Source organism: Colletes latitarsis, chromosome 1 (genome assembly GCF_051014445.1).
Source record: "Colletes latitarsis isolate SP2378_abdomen chromosome 1, iyColLati1, whole genome shotgun sequence".
In the NCBI taxonomy this organism is placed as follows: domain Eukaryota; kingdom Metazoa; phylum Arthropoda; class Insecta; order Hymenoptera; family Colletidae; genus Colletes; species Colletes latitarsis.
Genome location: NC_135134.1, coordinates 41,317,903 through 41,344,611, shown reverse-complemented (window position 1 = coordinate 41,344,611; position 26,709 = coordinate 41,317,903). Strand labels below are relative to the sequence as shown.

The 26,709-nt window shown below is 30.9% G+C and overlaps 2 protein-coding genes across 4 annotated transcripts; one reads left to right on the top strand and one right to left on the bottom strand.

The window, feature by feature from the left end:
• Positions 1–14: 14 nt before the first annotated feature.
• Positions 15–14,553, bottom strand: Gcn2 (eukaryotic translation initiation factor 2 alpha kinase Gcn2). 3 transcript variants are annotated; one of them, XM_076777422.1, is made up of 14 exons: positions 14,017–14,553; positions 11,648–11,817; positions 9,887–10,148; positions 9,436–9,676; positions 6,866–7,161; positions 6,154–6,528; positions 5,427–5,939; positions 4,849–5,012; positions 4,079–4,512; positions 2,996–3,272; positions 2,192–2,705; positions 1,624–2,106; positions 483–1,369; positions 15–284 (listed from the first exon to the last, which is right to left on the bottom strand). In XM_076777422.1, the coding sequence occupies exons 1-14, from the start codon at positions 14,068–14,070 to the stop codon at positions 158–160; spliced, it is 4,797 nt and encodes a 1,598-aa protein (XP_076633537.1). In that variant the 5' UTR covers positions 14,071–14,553; the 3' UTR covers positions 15–157. The 3 variants fall into 3 exon arrangements, with proteins under 3 accessions (XP_076633537.1, XP_076633623.1, XP_076633708.1); XM_076777508.1 differs by having other exon boundaries at positions 14,105–14,553; XM_076777593.1 differs by lacking the exons at positions 9,436–9,676; positions 9,887–10,148; positions 14,017–14,553 and having other exon boundaries at positions 11,648–11,776.
• Positions 14,554–15,132: 579 nt separating this feature from the next.
• Srp54k (signal recognition particle 54k) lies at positions 15,133–24,933 on the top strand. Its single transcript, XM_076782864.1, has 9 exons — positions 15,133–15,505; positions 18,407–18,583; positions 18,828–19,057; positions 21,245–21,395; positions 22,232–22,380; positions 23,039–23,300; positions 23,544–23,652; positions 24,099–24,365; positions 24,627–24,933. Exons 1-9 carry the CDS (start codon positions 15,428–15,430, stop codon positions 24,722–24,724), a joined length of 1,521 nt encoding a protein of 506 aa, XP_076638979.1. The 5' UTR covers positions 15,133–15,427; the 3' UTR covers positions 24,725–24,933.
• The last annotated feature ends 1,776 nt before the right edge of the window (positions 24,934–26,709 follow it).

Genomic DNA, 26,709 nt, shown 5'->3' with positions numbered 1-26,709 from the left:
ATTTGAACATTAACTTTAAACAATTTTCCCCAATTTTGTCCAATGTAAAAAACAAAATTATTTTATTATAAATCACTTATTTATATTACAAATTAAATATTTGTTTTAACTTCTTGTACATCATTTCATTATAGACTTTTTAAGGAAGATGAACTATTCATAATAGAGACATGTATTGACTATCGATTACACTGTAGAGTATCAGTACAGGATGAAGTTTTTCTCTTCTTGTCTCCCGCATTTCGTCACATATTTCCTTTATATACTTCTTATGTCTTGGATGCCTGTAAAAAGGAACAGATTTAGACAGGTTATACAAGAAATTGAAACATATAATTACATTCTTTATAGCAAAAAGAAATCGAAAACTTTATTACCATTCCACACTTTGAGGTTCTGTTTTCGATTTCACGTGTTATGTTATTTGTTATATTATTGTAATGTATTCACTAATACCTAATTTGGAAATAATCAGTACTTACTTGTCAATAATGACCTGTATGCTTTTAAGAAAATTTTGATCCTCTTCGTCAATATCCAAAAAACTTATGATCGTTCTGATTACGCTCATTTCTAAGAAGACTGCAAAAATTTCAATTGGAATTTTATGCGCAATTCTCTGAAAATATGCAGACATTTGTGCAAGCATAGAATTTTTTAAGCTTCTTCTTGAACTACCCGAAAGTTTGTCTCTTTCGGACAAAATAAAGTTAATATTAATGTTAACTGGATTATTGTTACTTAAGAAATTATCGTTTGTCATTGTTTTACTCTCAGCTCTGTTTAAAATTGGTACGGAATTGTCAAGTCTTTGGAGAAATTCTCCAACTTCTTGGTTAGCTATCTTCTTTTCTTGAAATCTATCGCGTTCCCAACTCTGAATTCTGACACTCCCTTTTTCTCCAGCTCTTAAAATGACAACTTGATTGATCGAATGTTCTCGGCAATGTTCGAGAATTTCTTCAACGGATGCCAAATCCAGGATCGTAACTTTCAAACCTGAACTCCAAAATTCTTTCAAAAGATCAATCATCTCTTTTTCGCGATGAGGATTGCCCAAGCAAGAAATGGCAACATCAATGCCGAATTTATTTTCTAATGATTCTGATGTTTCTAAGACAGCAGAAGCAAGTTTTTCTAGTGAAATACTGATACCAACGCCGTATTGCTTGGTTTCTTTGTTGGCCATTCCTGTACGTTCAAGTATCTTTCTGAAAGACGACAGCATTTTGTCGTAACGACCTCCAGCTGCAATTACCTCTTCACCACATTTTTTTCTACGGCGTTTCACTTCACAAGTTATTTGATAAATTGTACCACTGTGTTGGTTTATATTATGCACTAGAAGAGGTACCACAACTACTGGCCACTGAAAGGGACAATTTTTATAACACTTTTAAATAGCATTGACGAGTTTAAAGATTTAAGGAGTACTCTGGTCTAGAAGTTTGAAAAAATCGACTTTTTTTGTAAAACTTTAAACGCGTTTTTTATTATTTTATATCGTATATAAATATCGATATTCAATATATCGGATATGTAAAATGTCAGTAATTGAAAATATTTTCAATTTGTGTAATTTCTCTTATATCTGTATTATTTCTAATATAAGATCAGACTTACCTTCACACCTAACGTTTCAATATTCTTCATTACAATTTCGATTTCTTTTAAGCCTTCTTTAGCTAACGCAGCAGCATCTCCCTTTCTCCTTGTGATTGTTTTTAAAACACTCTGAATCTTGGCAACAGAACTCTCAGTCTCAAATAAATTGAATAATGTCTCCATAGCTTGGTCGGTCAAACATAAACTTATTAAATGCGTTTGAATTTGGAACCTCGAAAATTTTCCGTCACGTGCATCTCGAAGGATTGAATAAATGTCTTGATATTTTTCTTGATCAATTCCACAGTACATTAACACAGCTTTTAATAAAGATGTATGGTTGAGACGAATAGTGAAATTTCGTTCTCGTAATTGAGGTAATTCGTTAATTACTTCCCAGACAATATATATTAATTCAGCTTCCATCAAAAAATTATTGGCAGTAGGGCTTATGATGTCGAATGCGCATTCGTAAAGTTCTCTAGGATGAAAGCCTAGAACCTGTGAATTTTTAATATTAATTAGTCATATATGAAGAGTGGAGATATGTCGTTATGTATACATATAAAAAGAAACCAATAAATACCTTCTTTTCTCTGAAAACTCTTTCAATAGCGTATCTTCTAATATGCACGACATTATTCCACACAATGTATCTTGCAAACGGGGCTCGTAAATCATGGGGGATACAAACAATGTTTCCATTGCGAGTCATTAAATTTACATAAGAATCTGAAAAACTACAGAACTGACGTGACTTCGGCATCAAAAGCGGCGTTTCAAGATTAACACCACCGTGTCTTTGAAAAACTTCGATCACTTTGTACTTTACCACTTCTTGGTATTTCTTCCAAGACAAAAAATTAATGTGCCCTCTACTAGGTAAATTCATATCATAAGTAATATCGTCTGCAGGTGTCACTTCTTGCGTAAAACAACAAGAAATTAAGTATTTATATGCTTTGGTTTGATTGTTTGAAAGAGTGCGTCGAATCATTTCTTGCAATTCTGTTTCTTCAAGTCGTGGAGGTGGTAGGTACTCTGAAGACAAAAGTTCTTGAGCTGTAGGTCGTTGACTGGGGTCATGATTTAATAACCACCTGTAATTATTAGATTAATTTTTATTATAATTAACTTCAAAACGATAAATTTATACGATAAATTTGTAATTATAATTACATATTACGTAACTTTGATTATCGTATGTCAAGAAAATATGATTAAAATTTAAAGAAGCTATATAAAAATTAATGATTGATTTAGTTAAATTGACAGTCAAATATTTATTAGTAATGGAGAATTTAATTTAATGAATAATGTATGAGAAGCACAGATACCGTAAGTTAAATACATAGCAGATAAAAATTAAAGATGTTTATTTAATGTTTACCGTAAAATATGAATTTGTAATGGCATGTTTGCCTGCAGCATTTCTGGTGGAAGCACAATTTCTTTTAATCGTACATTAAGTAAAATGTTAATTCGTTCCATCCCTGTTGTTAGTGGCTTGTGACACATTTCAAATAATATTATTCCAAGACTGTAAATGTCAACCTTTTGATTGTAAATAGCTTTTGCAGCTTTCGTTGTAAGCTCAGGAGCTACATAAAGTGCTGTGCCTACTTGTCCTGTTAGAGAACCCACCTCCTCTGTACCAAAACTGATTCCTAAAGCATTCCACACAAACAGATATTATGCATAAAAGTGTTAATAAACACAAAATTTAGAAACATGACAAAATATTAACATTTTAAGCAATATTATTAGTAAAGTAATTTTGATTTATTAAAAATATTTAAGATTATTCAAAACTCTAATTAGTATACGACAGAATCAGTTAAGACTGTTAATACTATTGCAAGAACAGAACACAATGATTGTCACATATAGTAGGTAGAAATATCCTAAGAAAGATGTCCCTTCCTAACTCTAGTGGACGCAAATTTAAATGGCCACTCATGGTCATTGTACAAAAAAGTGTATAAAAAAAGATTCGAGATACTGCTGTGAAATGTATAATGCGGAACTGAGTATAGATGACTGTTTTGAAATCTACTACACACTGCATCATTTCCAAAGTAAGCTAATTGCATCGGGTTTCATTATCCCATTTCTTCCAACCTAATACGAAATGTCACGTTGCTTAAAAGTATCGAGTATCGAGTATCGAATATCGAGTATCACAGTTCTACTTGGGAAATCGCCGGAACCGAAAGCAGTTAATAGACTGAAGCACCTAGCTAGTTTAGTGTGCTTTGTAAGAATGATAGCTCCACAAAGTCATTACGATTGGCAAAGCCAATCGACGGACATTTAGGCTGTCCTGTCGCACTTTAATATGCGAATAAATTAAACTATTAAATAATTTTCACGGTTAAGGACCCGCCAGTAAAACATTCAATCAATGTTTTATTGTAATGATGGTGCAAGTGTTGCAAATCAACGTATATTTTAGCATTTAGCTGCGACTTACCTTTTTCGAAAACTTGCGAGTCTTTATCAGTTTCTATAGTTTGCACAAATGATGGAAGTATGTTTGTAGTTGCTAGACCGAAATCTCCAATTTTTACATGGTCATTACTGTCTAAAAATATGTTAACCGGTTTTAAGTCCCTGTGTATCATTCCCTGTTGATGAATATGCGCTAAACCTTCAACAATTTCGCGGAACAATCTCCACACTCTTTCTTGATCATTGTAAAGGCCTGCATCAATTGCTGTACGAAGAGTACTCTTTTCACAGAATTCCATTTGAATGTACATGAATTGAATTTCTCTCGTTGTTTCCTTTGACAAACACGTATCTTCGGTGTCATCTTCTTTTGTGCTTGATTCAGGCTCTTGCCAATTTGAATCCCTTTCAAACTCTATACCATCGGAAGAATCAAATGTTAAAAGATTCCTCATTCTGAAAAATGATAAATTACAGATTTGCGACAATTCTTTAATGCACTTGAGGTTTTTATTTGCTGCAAAAATTATTTTTACAATTTTAGATTATACTGTATATCGTTAAATTTTCATTTTTAAATATTTTTTACTATCTAAACATTTGAGTGGGTTTATTTGAAATCCGAACAGTAAACCTTTAAATCCTACAATACCAATATATATTTTCATAAAAAAATGGACTTAGTGTTAGTTTGCGTAATTTAAAAATAAACGCTTGTACGAAATAAATACATTTCTCTAAGGTGACGTAACTTTATATATAAATTAACTTTAAAAGTGGTCAATATCTTACAAAAACGCACAATCTTCATCGCTGTCGGTGTCACTAGATGCATCGCTGTTGTCCTCATCACTATCCGGTGGAAGGGTTGTATTAGTTCGAGATTTGTATGAAACGTTCCACTCAACTTCTTGCAATGGAGGTGTCAATTTTTCAATATCATCCGTAATCAAGTGCTAAACAATTAAAGAATGCATAATAATGTGCAATTAATTAAATAAGACAAAAAAAAGAACGTTTGATACGAGTTTATTGAATGTAAAATCACAGTACTGTATGAATCTTTAATTAAACATGTATGAAGAAAACAAAACGATGTTATAATAAAAGTATAATTAAGGTACACCCGGGAAAAGAAACCTACACACAATAATACTATAATAAGGTTGTCCTACCGGTAATCGGTGAACGGCACATCACAATCTTAGTTCATGATCACTACGTCATTAGAAGTTTGATAGATTCGTTACTGTTAAAATTAATTTTAGTTACTACAGAAACTAGTGAAATAATAAGTACAATGAAATTAAGAAATATAAAAGTGAAGTTGTCAGTATAGGGCAAGAAAAATGAATAAGTACAATAATTACATTAAACAGATCCTGCCGTTTTTTTACTGTGGGTGTTATATGCTCTTCTCCCATTTCCTCAGTTATGGTAGCACTTTCTATCCAGGAATTATAATACCGCACTACATTTTCATGATTCATGCGCGATAACAATTTGACCTCTCTGGTAATTTTTCTGTTGAGTTGTTTGTTCTTCGGGTTAAGTTCTATTCTTTTAATAGCATAAATCCCACCATCCAATTTATTTTTCACTTTAAGGACATCGCCAAAGGCACCTTTACCAAGCCATTCAAGAACTTCGAACTCATTTGTAATTCTTGAATGGCCACCTAAAGGCGGTACGTATTGCCGAATGTCTGTATCGGTCTCCTCCGGCTCATGACTTTTCTTTTCGTCTCTACGTGGTATTTTTGGTGGTGACAGAGCACGAGCTAGAGGTGCTTTTATAAAAGTGTGCTGTAACAATTGTTCAGCTGACCAGCGTTTTCTTTCATCATTGGTAAGGCACTTCAGCAAAAAATCCCGGAGATCAGGCTGAAACATATTTTTAAATGCATTTTACATTTGATTTTTAGCAGTAATAAAGTGATCTTTTCAGATGAAAGGAAATTTAATATATAGGATGGATGTCATTATGGAAACATAGTTCAGAAATGATTGCAAATAGCACTCTCGTTTTTACAGATGATATTTAAACAATTTTAATGAAACATTACAGTGAACATATTTAAAATATGAGAAGACATACTTGAATTATCGCTGTTGGATCGATTTTGTCTCCAGAAACAATAACTCCGTTCAATAAAGAAAACATAAGAGCACCAAAACGGTATATGTCGGCTTTCTTCCCACCTCTTCCTTGAATACTGGGAAACTCCTGTTCAGGCTCGACTAGTGTATATGTTTGATAAATATCAGATAGACGTTTATTAAGTGAATAATCCGACACTTTTACTGTTCCCGTGCGATCAATGTAGATACTTGTGTCGCGTAGGTCTTTATGAACAACATTATTCTCATGAAGGAACCTCAAAGCAAAGAGGATCCCATTTGCCAGATATCGAAGAAGGTCAATGTCCACAGGAATATTTTCCATCAGGAAAAAGGTGCAGCTAGTACCTATCTGACATCCAATAGTTAATAATTAGAATTTTTTCCCCGCTTTTTAAGTAGAAATTTAGTTTGGTAACACTATATACTTCAATAACTTTCTATATTTTTCATTAATTTTTAAATTTTTACATGAAAGCGACGAATTAATCGTTTAGTTGTTTAACAAAGTTATTCGACTGAACTTTCATTAAGATAAACTTTTATTTATAAAACGTTATAAAAATATGCTCCGTACTGGATCGAGATAATAAACTTTTACTTTGTTTTATGTTATAAAATTTAAATAATGATTCAAGCGATATAAAACAATATTCTTTGTATCTTTGTAAGCTTTGACTCATGCTTACCACAAATTCTTGAAGAACATAAATAAGTGCAGCATCCCCATCTTCTAGATACTTCATATTTAAATAGTGCACAAGGTTTGGATGATGTAATTTGTGTAAATGATTTATTTCTTGTTCGAGACTTCCTATTTGTTTAGTAATATTTTGCGTATTATTTTCATCAACAGTGTTATTTATTTTAAATGTCCATTCAGTGATTGCAAACAATTCACCAGTTGTCATATCCACGCCTGCATATACAACTGACCCTTTAGTACTATGACCCATACATTTTCCTCTATACACTTGTCGTTCATCTGTAAATATTACTTAAATAAAGATCGAGATATTACTAAACCTTCACATATATTTAATTTAAGTTCCAAACTTTTATTAGAATTTGCGACAGCTGTTTGATCTCATCCAAGTGTAGCTAGTCGCAAATTTGAGCATACACTTTTATAAAATTTATGTTTTATAGAATATGGCAAAAAAAATTGCAATAATTAGTAAATTCAAATGTTTATTACAAATTCTTGGAATAAATTTACTTTCTGTTTTTATATATGCAAATTTATGTTATAGAACGACATCTCCGCTTTTGACTTTGACTTGTATCTTATAATACGGTTTCAATATAACATGAAACGAACTGACCGTGTTATAGGAGGGTCTGTATACATATATACATATAAGACCCAAATTCAATTGTGCTATATCCTCACGGAATTGTTAAATTTTTCGACCGAGATCAAATAGACGTTAAATTATCCTAATAATGAGATGATTGCAACCTCTGGCAGAAAGTTTTCAATTATACAAAACACACAAAAGTATCGGCCCACTTTATAAGTGTAATTAATTAAATAAACAAAATATGTTGGATATTGATTGGATGAAAGAATTTATTATAAATTTAATCAAATCATTTATTCTTACAATATAGTAAAGATGTAGAGATTACAAGAAAGTTTGATCGAAAAGTGGAAAGAGCGGTAAAAAATTTATTTGAAAAATACAAAAATGTTTTCGTAATATCTCCTTAACTCTGTTTGTACCGTTTATTTTGGGTCACTCTGTATATCAATGCCGCGTTTGGCTTAAATGTTAATTTAATAAGAAATCAAGAATTTTATTTCTCCTACTTGTACTTTTCCAATATAAGTAAAATACTATTAAATTTTGTCATTTAATAAATTAATTTTTCCGTATTTGCGAAGTGTGGCAATAAAGTTTCGAGAACAATTCGATAAAAAATTTTATTTTGAGAATGAAACAGATGCGAAACCATCGCTTTTAAAGGAATCCCTTTTCCGACTATACATATGCATTCTGGAACTAATGTTTTGGTATTTGGTTTAATACCCATGTTGTGTTGCCTCGAATTTCAGAAATTAATTGAAAATGCGTTCCCTTTAGAATACTTTTTATTCGAATGCATAAAAATCGTAAGGTGACACATTAGATGAATATAGGGATGTTCTAGTACAATAATCGATATTTAAGTTAAAAACTATTTTACCGCAATAGCTGAGTAGAAAGGACACCCTCAATACTAACAAGGAGAGGTCGTCGACTTTGATTAAACTTTTTCTGGTAATTCTGAAACAAAAATAAACAGACACACATTCCAAACATAAAGTCTGGTCTTGATCTCCTAGACAGTATTATCACTGGTTGTACCCCAAACAGAAACGACCCCAGAGACGCAAGAACATCAAAGAATTAGAGACCATATAACCAGATATTCAAACTCCAACATAGAGAACGTGAATTCCATAAGTGAAATAAAAAAAGCGATTAAATCGTGCGACTACCGGTAAGATATTCGAAAGAATAATAGTAGAAAGAGTGAACAACCTGTATATTAATACAGGCCTGGAACATCCAAGTCCATACAGCTTCAACAGCCAGAAATCCACTGAAGACACCCCGAGCGCTCAGAAACGGAGTAAAAACGACGAGAAACAAATACGTGGTTGCACTTTTTGTAGACATGAAAGGAGCATTCGACAATCTATAGTGGCTCGTAATCATCATGAGGGCAACAGACGCAGAACGCAGGAACAAAATCGTAAACTTATTTAAAAACTACTTCAAAAAGATAAACATGTACATGAAGATATATAAAAAATAAATTATAACTGCTTTTTTATTCTATCGTTTAAATAATTGTGTATAACAAAAAAAAAAGAAATCATTTTGCATATTTATTATTTAAAAACTACACTGAAACATAATCTAAAATATTATTTTACTTATTTTTTGTTTACTTAAAATATTAAGCATAGCTTATATTAATAGATTTTTGGTTTTCTTTCCCTATTGTGTGTTCTTTTGTCGTGTGTACGTGCGTGCTGCTCTGCTTCATTCGTATCAAAACTTTGTCATATTCGTCTCTTACTATTTTTCCAATAGATTGTATTGGTTTTGAAATATTTTTTTGACCGACTATACGTAGAGGTAGGTTTAAACAACACAGTGGATGGATATAACCATGTATATTGTTTGCATTAAGAATGGAAACAAAATTATTCTCGAAACTTTATTGTAACATTCAATGTAAGAAATGATAATGATAAATTGTACACCTTTATTTTGATCGAAGTGTAGCAATTTTGTGCCTTTATGCTCGCATAAAAAACCATCAGAACTTTCAGAGCTACTAGCACACCTCCTTCGAGAATAAATTCGTGATCTCTCTTGAGGAGATGACGGTATTGATTGAGATAGATAACTTGATCGGTCATTACACAAACGAATTAATTCTTTTCGATTACGATTTTCAGCTTTTAGAGCTTCTTGTCTTTTTTGAATTTCATCCTGTAATACCTGTAATTTTTTTCTATTACCGACGAAATTCTGACGACCATAGGTATGTATATATTTTTCAAGTATTCAGGTAGAGAAATTTAAATAAATGCCTTTCTTTAATGATGATCAGTTTTGCTAAAATCTCTAATACTTGTATTTTAAACTATTAACATTTATTTAATTATCTCAGATGTAACACTGCTCATGTAATATGCTAAATTATTTAACCTGTCTTTCTTTATCCTCCTTTAGCCGTTTCTCCAACATCTCAAATTCGATTTTTTCTTGGTGCCTCGAAACCATTTCTTCATAAAAACTGCTATAGCTTGGTTTGTTATTCTCATGTAGATATTTTTGAATATGTTGAGTTAATTCAAAAATCATTACTTCTCCTCGTAATCGCATCGTGAGTTCCATTAATTCAGAATATAATACTGCAATCTGTTGGTGGGATAAGCCTCTGCTCTTCTGTAGTTCTATACTTGGCACTCTGGAATTTATGAAGCGTGTAATGGAAAAAAATTTTCTAATAGATTTTACTGTACTATTTTATTAAACTCAAAAAGTTTTATTAAAGAGAAAGCTATTTTGTAAGATAAATAGTTGTAAAGACAAGAGTTTCAATGTCCTCAGTGGCATATACAATAAAGAAGTTCAGTTTTATTGCAAGTGTTAAGACAGCAAAATATTCTGGGCGATCTAAAAATACAACAAAAGCTGAAAATCTCTACTCAAACGACTAGTAAATGGAATAGACAAAAAAGTGCCTCATTATTGTTTCAGAAAGAAACAGTTACAGAAGACCACTTTTCTTCGAAAAAAAAGAATTTCAAATCATTCTGGAAAAATTATTTTCGGTTGCGGGGATCAATTACAATCATTTTTGGTGAATAGACATACCCCCGAAATCCTACCCACTTTCTAGAAAAAAATTCGAGAAGGTGTGAAATTTTTCGACGGAAAAAAAAAATTTCAAATCGTTTTGCAAAAATTATTTTCGGTTGCGGAGGTCAATTACAATCATTTTTGGTGAATAGACATACCCCCGAAATCCTACTCAGTTTCGAGAAAAAAATTCCTTACCGAAAATATAATTTCTGGCCAAAAATGTCTGCCCGAATTTTCATACGAATCTTTAAAACGTCATAACTTCTGAACGGATTGGATGATTTTAATGTTTAAAAAAGCAAACTACGCATATTTTGATGGAGAATATGTACAAATCGCAAAAATATTCGAAAAGTTGGTCCTTGAGCCCGCAAAATGAGAAAAACCCCATAAAAATGGTCCAATTTTCAAACAGCCATAACTCCTACAATTGTGAATATATTTCAATGAAACTTTTTTCTGAAGTAGAGCTCATGGGTACCTACAAAAAAGTATTAGACAACTTTTCTGTAGGGCGTCAAACAAAATTACTAAAAATGAAAAAAGAATTTTTAAGAAAAATCGACAGGGTAGGTGCCTAAATTTTTCGACGAAAAAAAAAATTTTTAATTAATTCTGAAAAAATTATTTTCGGTTGCGGGGATCAATTACAATCATATTTGGTGAATAGACATACCCCCGAAATCTTGCACATTCTCGAGAAAAAAATTCGAATAGGTACTGAAATTTTTCGGCGAAAAAAAAAATGTCTAATCATTCTGAAAAAATTATTGTTAGTTGCAGGGGTCAATTACAATCATTTTTGGTCAGTACACATATCCTCGAAATCCTACGCACTTTCAAGAAAAAAATTCTTTACCGAAAATATAACGTGTGGCCAAAAATCTGTGATTATATTCCTCGTTTTTATCAGTTTATATGTAGATATAATTCAATTATCCGGCATATAAAATTTTAATGGGAGATTTTAGAGGCTGAAATGGGACGAAAAGCAAGAATACCAATTTGTTGATTGAGGCATGAGGATGTGGACACGAGTGAGAAATTATCATCATTGGACTGACTAAAAACGTATAATGGAATAACTAAAAATGTACTTACTCATCAGGATACTTATCGCTGCAGATTACGTGTAAATCGATCTGTGCATACACTTCAGCTGGGCCAGACATGCTTCTTTGAGGTATCAAAGTAATGGACATATCTAATGGTTGCCATCTTCGCCTACTTTTCCCACGTCGTAAATCATGAAGGTCGTCTCCAAAAATACTCTGTAAAATGAAGTACCGGAAAATAAGAAATTAAAAAATTTAATTAAGATGATTTAATACTTTAACTTAGAAGCAGGTAAGTATTTTAACATAGTAAGTAGCGTAAATAAATGAATATCGATATACATATAATTTGTGATCCTATACCTACAAGCCTACACTTGAAAATTTTATTTTCATTGAATAATTTAACAAGTAAAACACACCCATGTATTTAGTAACTGATGTAGGTACATACATCTCACTTAATTAATATTGTACGTTAACTGCACGCTACGCAAATCACAGACCATACGCGAGAACAGAAAACAAAAGATTCCCGCCAAATAATGTCGCTAGAGTTGACCCTTTCACGCATGCGGAGAAAGTGAAGCAACAGTTGTGTATTTAAAGTAGGCCCTACACCGTGTAGGGTACACGTTGCAGTCGACTAGCGATGGGTTTAAGTTAGAACGCGACGACCTCGTTGTACTCTATACGAATTATATTTTCGTCGCGATGCCAGCCGCTCAACATTCAATAAATCTGACAATCATCATCAATAGTATGGACGCTACGCACGAATTAAGTTCAAAGGGGCAAAATGACCCTCCTGAATTCTGGTCGTCGTGTCGTAATTTGAATCCATCGTTGGCCGCGTTTCCAGCCGCATTGTAGAGGGTCACCTTACGCGTTCACGAAACCTGTGTATTTAAGGCGGGATTTCTTATAGGCAACAAACGCGTGCGACTGCGTTTTGTGTTAAACGCATGCTAATGGAACAATGGAAAATACTGTTCATCAGGATGCAGTATCACAAAAATACGATCGTTGACATCTGGACGTGTGCAAGAAAGTTCATCTTTGGACGTCCCAAATCAGACCCTTCATTTAGGTTATTAATTTTTATTTCATTACTACTACAATTTACAGTGAAGTGGCCAAAAGAGTGGTCCCTCAGACTTTGTACAGTTATTTTAACCTGTATAGGTGGCTGGAGCAAATACAAAAATTCATTTGATGTGCCTGAGCAGGAATGACCCGTATAGATAGACGGGAGTTAGTATAGTAAAGTCAATGCTGCCAAATGGTTGTACTCTTGTAGACAAGATACAATCATTTGTTTTCAGGCAGCAATTGAAGTTTTGTAGTTTATTTTACGACATAACTTTGTTTATTCACATAAGTCGAAGAATAAGTCAAGTATCAATGAGCCCTTGGAATAGTCAGGTTCCCCAATCATAGTTCCTGACCAACCACTCGATAAAAACCAAGGACTAGCTAAAATATAAAGAGCATCCCCGTCTCAACCACTCTCTATACTAAATATTTTGTTTTCTTGCAAAATACTTTTCAATAGCTAATAATAATCTTGCAATAACTAGAGTGTCATTTATTGAAGTCATTATCATTTAGAAAACTGAAGGAAACCAGATTAAACCCAAGAACCTAACAGTCTATTATTTGATACGTGATATCTCATTAAGGCTATTACATGTAATTTGAAACAGAATGCTATATGCTTTAATGATAAAAAAATATTTTGATCTTACATTAAACATCCATATTTTCCCCTCTAATTTTGATAAAATAAAAGTTAAGTTGGCATTCTAAGTTTTGAGCCACACAGTTGCAAGATGCATGTACATGTATTAGAGTTTAGGTATACTTCCTGAAGAAGCCTTAGGAGCTATAAGATGATAGATAAATTGAATAAATTATTTGATATATTAAATTCTACAACTGTTAACAATCATTGTGAATTGAGGAATATTTTCAGTGGATTGGATTCTCAGTTACAATGTTTAGATGATATGGTAGAGTTTATTCATTAATAAAAACAGTAAAAAAAACATTAGTAATCTATGCGTAGTATTATACAAAACAAACAAGTATTTCCAAAGTTAAATGTACATAACCTTCGATTTCTTAGATTCTTGTATTGGTGACTAATTTTCAATAATTGCATCAAATGATTCATTTTTTAAATTATTCTTAGTTATATCTTAACTAGCATCATTAGAAGAATTTTAATAAAGAATAGTAATTATTATATAATGAAAATTTTGCTTACTAGACACGATGTTCTTTACATGTAAAAAAACAACCGCTATCCAGAATATTTCAATGCCTACGCTATAACCATATTAAAAAATATATCAAATTCGAAACATGTGAATTACAAATCTAAAAGAAACATTTTGGCGCCTTAGGACTCACCTTTAGAACCTCAATTTCGTTCTCCTGTCGATCTTTACAAGACTCGCGGGACATACTTTTCTAACTGCGTTATATTTTCATTGCTAACCTTAATACACTTCAACAGCTCCCGATGTTTATGTTTATTTCGTGGTTCGATAGTTAACCTTAAGCTCGATGAATACACCGGTCACTTGAAGTTACAATTTAAACAGATCACCCGATATTTAAAAAGTTTCCTCACATAATCGCTCATTAAAGATATTTAATAATTCGAATTAAATTAAAATTTACAAATGTATCATCTCATTTCATAATTTACACAAAAGGTTTCACACAATACTCGCGAACAATATTACCTCTTTCCTTCTGTTGATCAAATAAAGCGTCTAAGTACCTTAATCACACAGTTTATTTTGATTCAAAAATGGTATGTTCAATGTTGTCTTCACGGACGATGAAAATAAATACGCGATTTTCTACAGATGACCTACGTAACGGCACAGTACGAGAAGTATCCGGCATATGAACTAATATTTGTCACATCAAGAACGTAAGAAATTTAAAATGACTAATAAAAGTAATAATTATCGGCAGTATTAATATTATAATATTATAACAATTATAATAAAAATTATAACAAAATATCCAATTTCTATTACATTTAATTTAATGCAGTATAGTTTTCTAGATAATATATTGTATTTCCTTTCTATAGTTTTATTATTATATTTAATATGTTTACGTGTAAAAAGTAATTGATACTGTTCTCTAAATATTGTCGTTTTTGTATATGTATTTATCAACCTATATATCGAACGACCTTCATTATGTTAGAATCTAGATATATGGTACATACATATGTATTTCGAGCTGAATTAGTAATATAATATTCTATATCAATTTCGGTTATTGCTTTAAAAGTAATATCTGTACTAGTAATATAAAATTATGCTCGAGTATTTATTTAATATTTAAATAATTACATATTTAAAGGCAACAATAAAAGGCAGATATACAAATTTTTAAAATTTGTTTATATTTTTTATCATTCGTTTGAAAATATATTTGGAATATAGCAAATAGTATTTTAGTGACATCTTTGAATCAAAACCATATGTTATTAATACTCCGTTAGTTAGTTATCAATGACCGAACCTGACGTAACATAACCTACAATTTGTATCTACGTTTAACGGATTATATTGTGTGCAAAGTAAAAATAATATATTGATAATTCTTCGTAAAGTGACTTTTAAGTAATTTTAAATTTAAAAAATTCTAGTTTTTTACTAAATACTTATAAATACTTAGTTTCATTTTGCACTGAAACCCGAATGTGTCATCAAAGTGTGTTGGCAAAAGCTGGATAACAACTGGGCACATTTAACTTTTCATTCTGTTTGCGTGAAAGTTAGATAGTGGCAGCAAAATGGTTCTCGCAGACTTAGGTCGTAAAATTACATCTGCATTACGATCTCTCAGCAATGCAACCGTTATTAATGAAGAAGTAAGTATTCCTGTATGAACATAACCTGAAAATATATTTTCACATACTGTTACTAATGAAAGTATTCATACAATAGGATATGTTTAGATTTATTATGCCATAACTTAATTATTCATACACAAAACAACTAAGTATGGTTTTAATCTTTTGTGATCAGACATTAAGTCCTTGTTATTGAAAATGTAGATCATTTATGAATATTGTAATAAATATATGATAATATGTATTAAATAAACCAATGTCTGATTATTGCATTATAAAAATACTTGGACAGTATTTAAAGAATGACAAGTTATGAATTATGTACAAAGTACACATGTAATTTTAATATTTAGTAATATAATTATTTTGTTTTAAATAATGTCTCATTTGTTTCGACATTGAAGATATTCTTACAAGCAATTGATGCTTGCACATTTCTATTCTTATTTTAATTCATTTTCAAGTTTTTCGCTGGACTATGTAGGTTATGTAGATCAAGAGTAGAGAACTGTTTGACACTAAACGGCTGTATATCACTTCATGGATTCTTTATAATGTTATATGCTTTATGTACAGTCAGTTTTGTTGTAATTAGAAAGAGGTATTTATTTAAATGTAAATTAATGTCTGTTTAGGGACTCATAAACGAATGAGATTTTATAATCTACAATTATTTTGTGGTTTGTTCATGGATCAAATAAGAAGGATGACATACTAACTATAAAATAAAAAATAGATTCTTAAGAATGGTTACTTTTTAATATTGTCATTTGAAAATGATATCTTAATTTCAATTAATTAAAATACACATTTTACAAATGTATAATTTCTAAATAAAAATAAATAATTGAGAAAATATGTGTAGAAGGCTAAACCATGTCTCAAATGGTCACACATAGTTTGTAGGTAGCAGATTCTTCATCTCTGATTTAGATCCTATTGTCACCTATTTTTCTAAATAATTGTATAACAGAAATTTTTGGAATAATAGTGCTTTGGAGCTTGATAGAAAGAGTGAAAATTATATTAGAGTTTTGTGAAATCATATAAGTGGGAACAAGTACATAAACAATTCAGGTTTTGTAATGGCTTCCAAAGATTATTGTAGATTAATTTGTAACACCTTTTAAAGGACAGTATATTGGCACAAAAATGTTTAAAATAAAAAATAAACAATAAAGTGAGAACACATATAATGTACAAGAAAGATAAGAATATTTTTAATCATAAGTATGTTACAAAGTTAAAAACTGATCATCCATTTTTTCCAAACATGAATCAGTTAGCTTTCTTGCTGGAATCTATTAAAAAATGTAAATTGCGAAAATTATTTTTTTTGTTTAAATATTTTTGTTGTTGAAATGTGTTATATTTTAATTGTTTTTAAATATATTGATTATCACAAATGTATTAAAATTTTCGGAAATATTTTTGTAGCTATGCCGTCACAATGTTAAGTGTCAATCAACTTAAAGATCAAATACAATCAATCTTCAATTACAATGGAATTTTTTAACGTATGGTTAATTTTAATGTGGTCCCCTTTTTTTAAATTTACCTTCAAACAGAACAAATAGAATTACATTCATATTTTTTTCAAATTTTCTAAATTATCTAAATTATTAACGAATATTTCTTTAAAACAATTGCAAAAGAAATTGTTAAACAAATTTCCTTTATTAACCGAAGTAAGTTTCAGTTAATAAATCTTTTTCTGTAGTATGAATGTTGAACAAATCATTGTCATCCGATTGTCAAATTAGCGATTATAATTTATTAATGAAAAGTTAGTATCATGTTTTAAACATCTGTAAAACAGTTTTTTAAATATTGAATAATCCTACGAGACACGAGACACGATATTCATTTGTTTCAATTGCGTTATGCAACGTGTAACAATGCGTCTCTACATATGTAGGTAGAGTAGTTCAATGAGAATATTAATGTATTATATTCAATAAAAACTGGTCATAACATACAAAATGTCTCAATAGAAGCAGTATACCTTTGCGTAAGAATATTTATGAATGGACGATATAAAAGAGTAGGAAATTGTGCATGTAAGAAGAAATACAGCAAATCTTGGATAACTGCGAGAAACACGGGACTGAAATCTCGCATTTATAAAAGCATGGTTAATTTTCAGTTCCCAGAAAGGCACAAACCGAGGTATACGATGCTTGGCTTTGTATATTGCCGAACGTAGAAAAGGACAACGAATGAGGTGTAAATAAGCATAACACAATGTGAAACTTATTTATTTCTTATTTTTTGTCGATAGGACCTTCACTAATATATTTGTGACGTTTTTCTGATTAAAATAAGATAAAACACGATATAACTTGGATCATATTTGCGTATTTAATGAGTGAAAATAATTTATTTCACTTATGTTTCATTAGAAGCAGGTTAAAAACAAATTATATCGTGTTTGGTATTATTTTAATCAGAAAACTTTTACAAATACATTGGTAAAAGTTTCATCTAAAAAAAAAAAATAAAAATAAAAATAAAAAAAAAAGATTTATCTTTATGTTATGTACTATGTATGTATGTATTGTCTTATCGATATTCGAGAGATCAGATTACACTATGCGGTCAGCTCGACGCTGAGCTTTTCGGTATGTCAAGGGGAGTCCCCTCTCACTAGTAAGGACGACTACCGTTCACTTATCCAATCGAAAATGACTCGCAGTTATCCAAACATTGCTGTACTATGTATACTCAACGACTCCGAAGATTGTAAAATTTATTATGACTCGTCAGATAATAAATTGTGGAGACGAACTGAATTTTGTAGTTTCAGGGGGACTAACTACATTTCTTAGTGATAAAATTAACTAATACAATAGGTTTAAGTACATGTATATGTAGTATATAAGCTGCGTAAATTATAAAATCTATTTGTATTATTTATAGGTTCTTAATTCTATGCTAAAAGAAATATGCGCTGCATTACTGGAAGCAGATGTCAACATAAGACTTGTTAAGAAACTCAGAGAAAATGTACGTCTTGTTATTGACTTTGATGATATGGCTGGAGGTCTTAATAAAAGGAGGATGATACAAAGTGCCGTCTTCAAAGAACTTGTAAAAGTAAGTTACATCATTCGCTCGTTGTTTAAAATAAAGTCTTTTAAAACGATCTTATTCTTACTTATGTTTTTAATAAAAATTATTTGTTGGTAATAAAATATGGTCAACTTTGTTACCTATGTTCATCGATTTCGTTTTGTCGTCGTTTTACCGATTCGAACATTTTTTTTGCTAATAATAGATTTTTTTATTAACGATTAGTCGTAATTAGAAATTATTAAATAATATTTTTGATTTGTTACAGTTGATTGATCCAGGAGTGAAAGCTTATCAGCCTGTGAAAGGACGACCAAATGTAATTATGTTTGTTGGTTTGCAAGGTTCGGGAAAAACTACCACTTGCACAAAACTTGCATATCATTACCTGAAGAAAAATTGGAAAGCCTGTTTGGTTTGTGCTGATACTTTCCGCGCCGGAGCTTACGATCAAATAAAACAAAACTCAACGAAAGCGAGAATCCCGTTTTATGGAAGGTTAGTCAACATTTTATTACATTTGATAAAGAACATTACTTTAGTACTCTTTTCTTTTATTGCTGTATACGTTATAAAACATAAAAAACATAATTTACATATTTCTATGTTAATCCAAAAACGTTTTAAAGGGATGAAACAAGAGTTTAAAGTTTGGGATATCACAAGTCATTTTGTATATTTTATATGTATTGTTTATTTTATGTAAATTTTTTCCAATGTCATCTTACTTTTCTAATTTCTGAAAATATATAAATGTTCATTTTTTCAAAATTTGTAAAACTATTTTTAATAGATTTTCCTTACACATTTTGAAGCATGCCTCTTATTTATTTATGGCAAGTCCCACCATTTTCTTAGGATTTTATTTTACATTGAAGCTGTAATAATCGATTTTTAAATCGTGTTAGCTCACTTTTCATGGCAGCTGTACTTACATCAGTATTACTGTCCCTAGAGAAAATCAGTTTAATCAGGTTAAATAAAAGTTGCATGGCTTCGGTGTGGTGTAAGATGTATCACACAAAAACTTCTAGTAATTATTTATCATATTAAAGATACGTTTTCACATAATAGTGTAGCGGTTTTTCGACTATTTTTATGCAGTTAAAAATAGCGTAAACTAAAGTAATTTCAGAACCTGTTCGTATTGTTCATGAAATGATAATAAAGTTTATTGTCACGACAATGATAAAAGTTATACTAGTCATAACGTGAAAACCATAGTTTTTTGAAACAAAAAAACATCTAAAGAATTATTTATAACGTACTGACATGTTTGTAACACGCGTGAAGAAATGGATACTCAAAAAATAGGATTGACGAATAATAAATTAAGTGTTATAAGTTTAAGTTATACAGGGTGTTCGTCCACCCCTGGGAAAAATTTTAATGAGAGATTCTAGAGGCCAAAATAAGACGAAAATCAAGAACACCAATTTGTTGATGGAGGCTTCGTTAAAAAGTTATAGAAACATTTCCGACCACACAGTATATTTTCGGCAAAGAATTTTTTTCACGAAAGTACGTAGGATTTCGAGGGTATGTCTATTGACCAAAAATAATTGTAATTGACCCCTACAACCGAAAATAATTTTTCCAGAACAATTTGAAATTTTTTAATTTTGTCGAAAAATTTGTTCACCTTCCTGAATTTTTTTCTCGAAAGTGTGAAGGATTTCGAAGGTATGTGTATTCACCAAAAATGATTATAATTGGGCCCCGCAACCGAAAATAATTTTTCCAGAATTAATTAAAAATTTTTTTTTTCATCGAAAAATTTAGACACCTACCCCCTGTCGATTTTTCTTACCAATTCGTTTTTGATTTTTAATAAATTTGTTTGACACTGTATGGAAATATTGTCCAATACTTTTTTGTAGGTACCCATGAGCACTACTTCTGAAAAAAGTTTCATTGAAATATATTCACAATTGTGGGAGTTATGGCTGTTTGAAAATTGGACCATTTTTATGGGGTTTTTCTCATTTTGTGGAGTCAAGGACCAACTTTTCGAATATTTTTGCGATTTGTACATATTCTCCATCAAAATACGCGTAGTTTGCTTTTTTAAACATTAAAATCGTCCAATCCGTTCAGAAGTTATGACGTTTTAAAAATTCGCATGAAAATTCGGGCAGACATTTCTGGCCAGAAATTATATTTTCGGTAAGGAATTTTTTTCTCGAAAATGGTTAGGATTTCGAGGATATGTCTAATGATAAAAAATGATTGTAATTAACCCCCGCAACTGAAAATAATTTTTCCAGAACGATTTAAAATTTTTGAATTTAATTGTTAATAATTTTTTAACGAAGCCTCAATCAACAAATTGATATTCTTGATTTTCGTCTTATTTTGGCCTCTAGAATCTCCCACTAAAATTTTTCCTAGGGTGGTCGAACACCCTGTATAGTATATGGATATTGTTGCGATAAAAATAGCTATTTGTCCGTTTTCTCTTTTTATTTAAACAACAGTACACAATATACAAAAAGTTTTTCCATTTTTATTAACTAGAAATTGTAATATTAAATATTACCTTTATTTGTTAATTCTAAATTTACGTAAAATACAGAGGATATATCGTAAAATTATATTGATATTTAAGTATTTTTATGATCGACTATAGGTAATGATAGTACTAAAAACGGAATATAATTATAATTATCAGATTTTTTTAATTAGTTACACAGAAGTAGATCCAGTAACAATAGCACAGGATGGTGTGGAAATGTTCAAGAAGGAAGGATATGAAATCATCATCGTCGATACTAGTGGCAGGCACAAACAGGAAGAGTCCTTATTTGAAGAAATGCTTCAAGTTGTGAACGCAATCGTAAGTACTTTAGATGTTATCCATACTGTGTTAGTAATAATTAATTAGCGATGACTGACTGAGAATCTTTCCGAATTTTTAAATTATTTGAATTTGTTGAATTAAGTGTGAATCAGTAAATTAAGATTCTTTGATTTTTTATTTTGTGCAAAAGAATGTAGCTACATAAAATATGCTTCAGTTCAAATATTTATTGTTAAGGGCAGCGTATTAATTACAGCAGAATTATCACAATGCTACGGTTACTCAGATGTTTGTTTTTTACACTACATAAGTATAAGATATACATAAATGCTCGATGTTCATCCCCATCACTGAGAGGAAATGCTCATTGATGGATCACAAAACCCGGCAGTCGAGAAGGGCTTCCTTCTCTTTCACTCGCTGTCCTTTTCTACGTTCGTCAGTCGACTCGAGCTGTTTCTCTAATTAGAATTGATGCATTTATTCCATAAACGTCTAACTTAAGGTCCCAATTTTCGGACATATATCTAACTTTTACTGTATCTATGCTTTTATAACTACGAGACTTTGGTCTCGCGTTTCTTTCAGTTATCCAAGTATTGCAATGTCGCGACAATTTACATTTTTTATGTTTATAGAACAGGTGAATCTATCGATCAAATTTAATTTTTTTCCATGAATTACCTAAGCTGGCGTGGTATCACACTCGCTCCAGGGGAAAAAACTAGCTCAACTCTAATCATTCCATAAAAATTAAAATGACTATACTAACTAGATTGTTAATATTCTGTTATCAGTGTTATAGTTTTTATGAAATGGTTTAGAGTTGGGCTTGTTTTAATTTGTTTAATTTTAGTTTTAATTATTTCCAGCAACCAGATAATATAATCTTCGTTATGGATGCGACAATAGGGCAGGCTTGCGAAGCTCAAGCAAAGGCTTTTAAAGAACGCGTTAATGTTGGTTCTATCATCATTACAAAACTTGATGGACACGCGAAAGGTGGAGGTGCTCTTTCAGCGTAAGTTCTTAAATAGTCTTGAAGTATTTTCTGTAATATTTTGTACGCTTACATGCATTTTAAATTAGTAAGTGATACTAACTATTGTGGAATTTAGTAATCACTAAAAGCAGTTTTCATTAACAATGTAAGGTCGTTTCTGACAAAAGTTCTTTACTATTGAATTGAGCAAGTGGTGCAAATACATTGCTGCTCCACGGTGAGTGCTTACAGCTCGTTGCGCCGCCATGTTTGGCGCTATTCCGTGGCGTAAATGCAAAGATAAACTTAATTAGCTTGGTACTTTACGTGATAAGTAGAAATGGGTTCATAGTCTATTCCGTTCCTTCATATGTTTAATAAAAATCAATTTAGTAAATTTTGAGTTAATCCAGGACGAATAAACAGATAGACAAAAATTTGTAATTCGATTTAGACATCATACATACTGTATGTCTATTTAAAAATCAACTGCAAACTATATAATTACAGACAAAGTTACGATTTTATTTATATATGTATATAGATATACTTTATTATTATGTTCTTATTTACTTTGTATTGTAATAACAATTTACGTCATGAATCATTTGTGCAAAAATTAATTTATTGTTCGATCGTTTAATTACTATTGATCATCGAAGTTTTTCGTATTACGTAAGTACGTATATTTCTATAGGGTTGCTGCAACACAAAGTCCAGTGATTTTTGTAGGCACAGGAGAACACATAGATGACTTGGAGCCATTCAAAACAAAACCTTTTATTAGCAAACTGTTGGGTATGGGTGATATAGAAGGTCTTATAGACAAAGTGAATGAATTAAATCTTGATGATAATGAAGAATTACTCGAAAAAATCAAACATGGTCAATTCACTTTGAGGGATATGTATGAGCAATTTCAAAATATTATGAAAATGGGTCCATTTTCTCAACTATTGGTGGGTTCAATTTTTATGGTGAATTTATTGTTATGTATTTACGCGAGTATTACGTATGTTATTATTTTAGGTCCTCGTTAATATTTCATATACCTTTACTAAATTCCTTAAATCTTTTATAAGTATTAATTCACATAAATTTGATACACTAATTCCTATTTGAACTTTCAAATATTGATGCGTCATTATCGGTTTATATGATCGCATATTAGAATGAATAAAATATTTTTTTTTATTAAATAGGGGATGATTCCTGGTTTTAGCCAAGATTTTATGTCGAAAGGTACAGAACAGGAGTCCATGGCAAGATTAAAACGTTTGATGACTATTATGGATAGTATGAACGACTCAGGTTAATATTTATTTGCAATTAAATAACCGCTAGTTATTGGGGTAGAACATATGAAATATTCATTTTAAGGTAACCTCTATGTCTATAATTTCCACCTGCTCCGAATACTATTTACCTTTATATTGTTTTATCTTTTTATTTTCGCGATATTTGAGGTACCGTGGCGATTAATATTATTTTTAACTTCATAGTATACGTGATATTAAACGACTATTTGCTACAATATAATATTAGTGATATATTAATCTAAACTCAACTGTGCTTCTGCGGCATTTATATTAATACGGGACGGTTAGATCACACAACGTTCCCAATGATAGAAGCGTCAGCCATTATGTTTGTCACGGTTTCTGAGAATAGCGACTATAGTCACCACCCGTAATAAAAGGGTTAAATAGCAATAACTGAAGAATATAGAAATTATTAACGTAAACTAATATTTATAGAACTGGATAACAGGGATGGTTCAAAATTGTTCAGCAAACAACAAGGCAGGATAGTAAGGGTAGCACAAGGTTCTGGAGTAACTGAAAAAGAAGTTAAAGATTTAATTACACAGTATACGAAATTCGCAGCTGTTGTAAAGAAAATGGGTGGTATTAAGGGATTATTTAAAGCTGGGGATATGACTAAAAATGTAAATTCGACGCAAATGGCGAAATTAAATCATCAAATGGCAAAAATGATGGACCCAAGAGTTTTGCATCAAATGGGTAAGTCATTCATATACTGATTTATTATAAGCGAATCAGAGTTCTAAGTTGTGATACGAGTGTGTTATGTTTGACGATCGATTGAGAAGCGATACGATTGAAAAGTGTTTTGTTTGGTGACTGATTGAGACGTATTCTTAAGAATGTAAAACATGAACAATGACTTGTGGAATTGGTGTGTTGTACTTGCGAGTTCGGTGCTGACAATCTTAGGAAGTAATGATGATAATTTATTGTATACACTTCGATTCTTTCTGCCAGGCGGTATGCCAGGATTACAGAATATCATGAAGCAACTTCAACAAGGTGCAGCAGGTGGACTCGGAAACTTAATGAGTGGTTTTGGTGGAAAGTCGTGAGAGTTGGCTCTGTCAGACTCTGATATAATTTTTCGTTAAACATCAGTCACTAACAAAGAAGAGGAAAGGACTTCGAAGCCGTGACTTTTTATCGAGGATGATCTCTTTAAAAAATAATAAAAATTTAGGGGAAATTTTATTATTTATGTTTAAAGATTGTTCTCAATGTGAAAAAAAAAAATAAAAAGTGATTTTCTGTACTATATGTATTCCTTCTGTAGTTGTTTGCATTCTTATTTTCCTTTCCGTTCTTTATATTTTGTCTATATATGCAGCTTTTTATTACAAATATGTATGATAATTTTCAAAGTTCCCATAAACTTTTATCAATCATCGTACTGTAACGACATTTAGACGATTGATAATAATACATTTTACTTTACCACTAAATGTTTAAATAAATGCTAAAATACATTCTACTACAATTACAGAAAATTAAAATGACCTAATATATTCATAGATTTGAAGATACAGATGACGGTAATATTTTATTGAATAATTTTAAATATGTAGTCATATGATTACAGTGAGAATGGAAGAATTAACAAATAGTATATACATCGTATGGTATATTATTATATTCCAGAATACGAAATTTATTATCGAATCAAAAACAAAATTAGCTTAAACGCGTATAAATGATTGGTTGATTTTTGACAAAATTGGACTCTCATTTAGTAAAGCATCATAGTAAGAATGTGAAAGCACCTCTGAGTTAGGCCACTTTGTCTGCTCTCGGAAGATTACAGTTACGACATGACTGGATTGTCGTGAGGCTGATTGGTCAATAATCCGCAGATTTCAGAGATGTTTTTATAAACAAAATTTCGTTATCGCTTCGATTTGCATTAAATTGCTGTAAGTAATGTTTGTGGAAGAGTACAAATGTTTTCGATTTGGAAAGAAAGCGATAAATAAAATAAATGCATGGAATAAATATATCTATAGTAATTTGTACAGGATGAGTTTAAATGGATATCATAACATTCACGGATGTGTGACATATGTACTTATGCATGTAAAATCTTATAAAAAAAGTCTAAATAAATATAGATCTATAAATCATTTGTCTTTCGAATAGAGCCATCTTTACTAAATCACTCATTCATTGCAAAAGTCGGCTTTTCACGAAAACAAACAATGTATTATATCGGGTGGCCTCTTATTAAGCACATTTTGATAAAAAAGAAAAAAATTAATAAAGAATAAATGATTATTACGTGTGAATAGCTTTCCATATAAATTGATAAATTATTGTATACATTGATCAAATTACTAACGAGTTTTTCCTGTTTAAAAACAAGTAAATTTTTATGAAGTTTGTGTCTACGCCGAACAACTATTTGTGCAATAATATTATTGCGTAACTAAATGTGATGTATGGCTTCATACATGTTGCTTTACACTTGAAAGCTCAAGTTACGTACATTTGTAATTTCTGATACGAAATGGAAAGGGGCGCCTAAATTGGAAATTGCATCGTGGCGATAGTAACTCTAGTGCGGGCCCTGGTTACCTTCATTAGCAAACTACACAGGTATAATAAATTCATGACGTAATTTAAAGTGGTCGCGTCTCAAAAACAAATGGTTTAGAACCCATGTTATTTGGGTGCGTATTTTATGATTTAATACTCGACAATTTTGCCGGTTTAAGAGTTGAATACGTAACTAATAAGGCAATAATCGAGGATAAACGATAAACAATGTTTATCGATGTATGTTTAATTATTAAACATGGTTCGTTTTTAAATTATTCAACAATTTTATGTAATAGGTGATACAGTTGAACGCGTTTCGTTATACCTTTCTGACTAATATTCGAAAAACCTAATTGTATATAGTATACATTTCTTATTCAGTAGAAATATTCAACAAATTTATAAAATAATTTAATAAATAAGATAATCTATTCTTGCATAATTATTTAATAAAATCTAATTGTAAGTGAATATACATATGTATTTAAACAAAAAAGTTATCTGT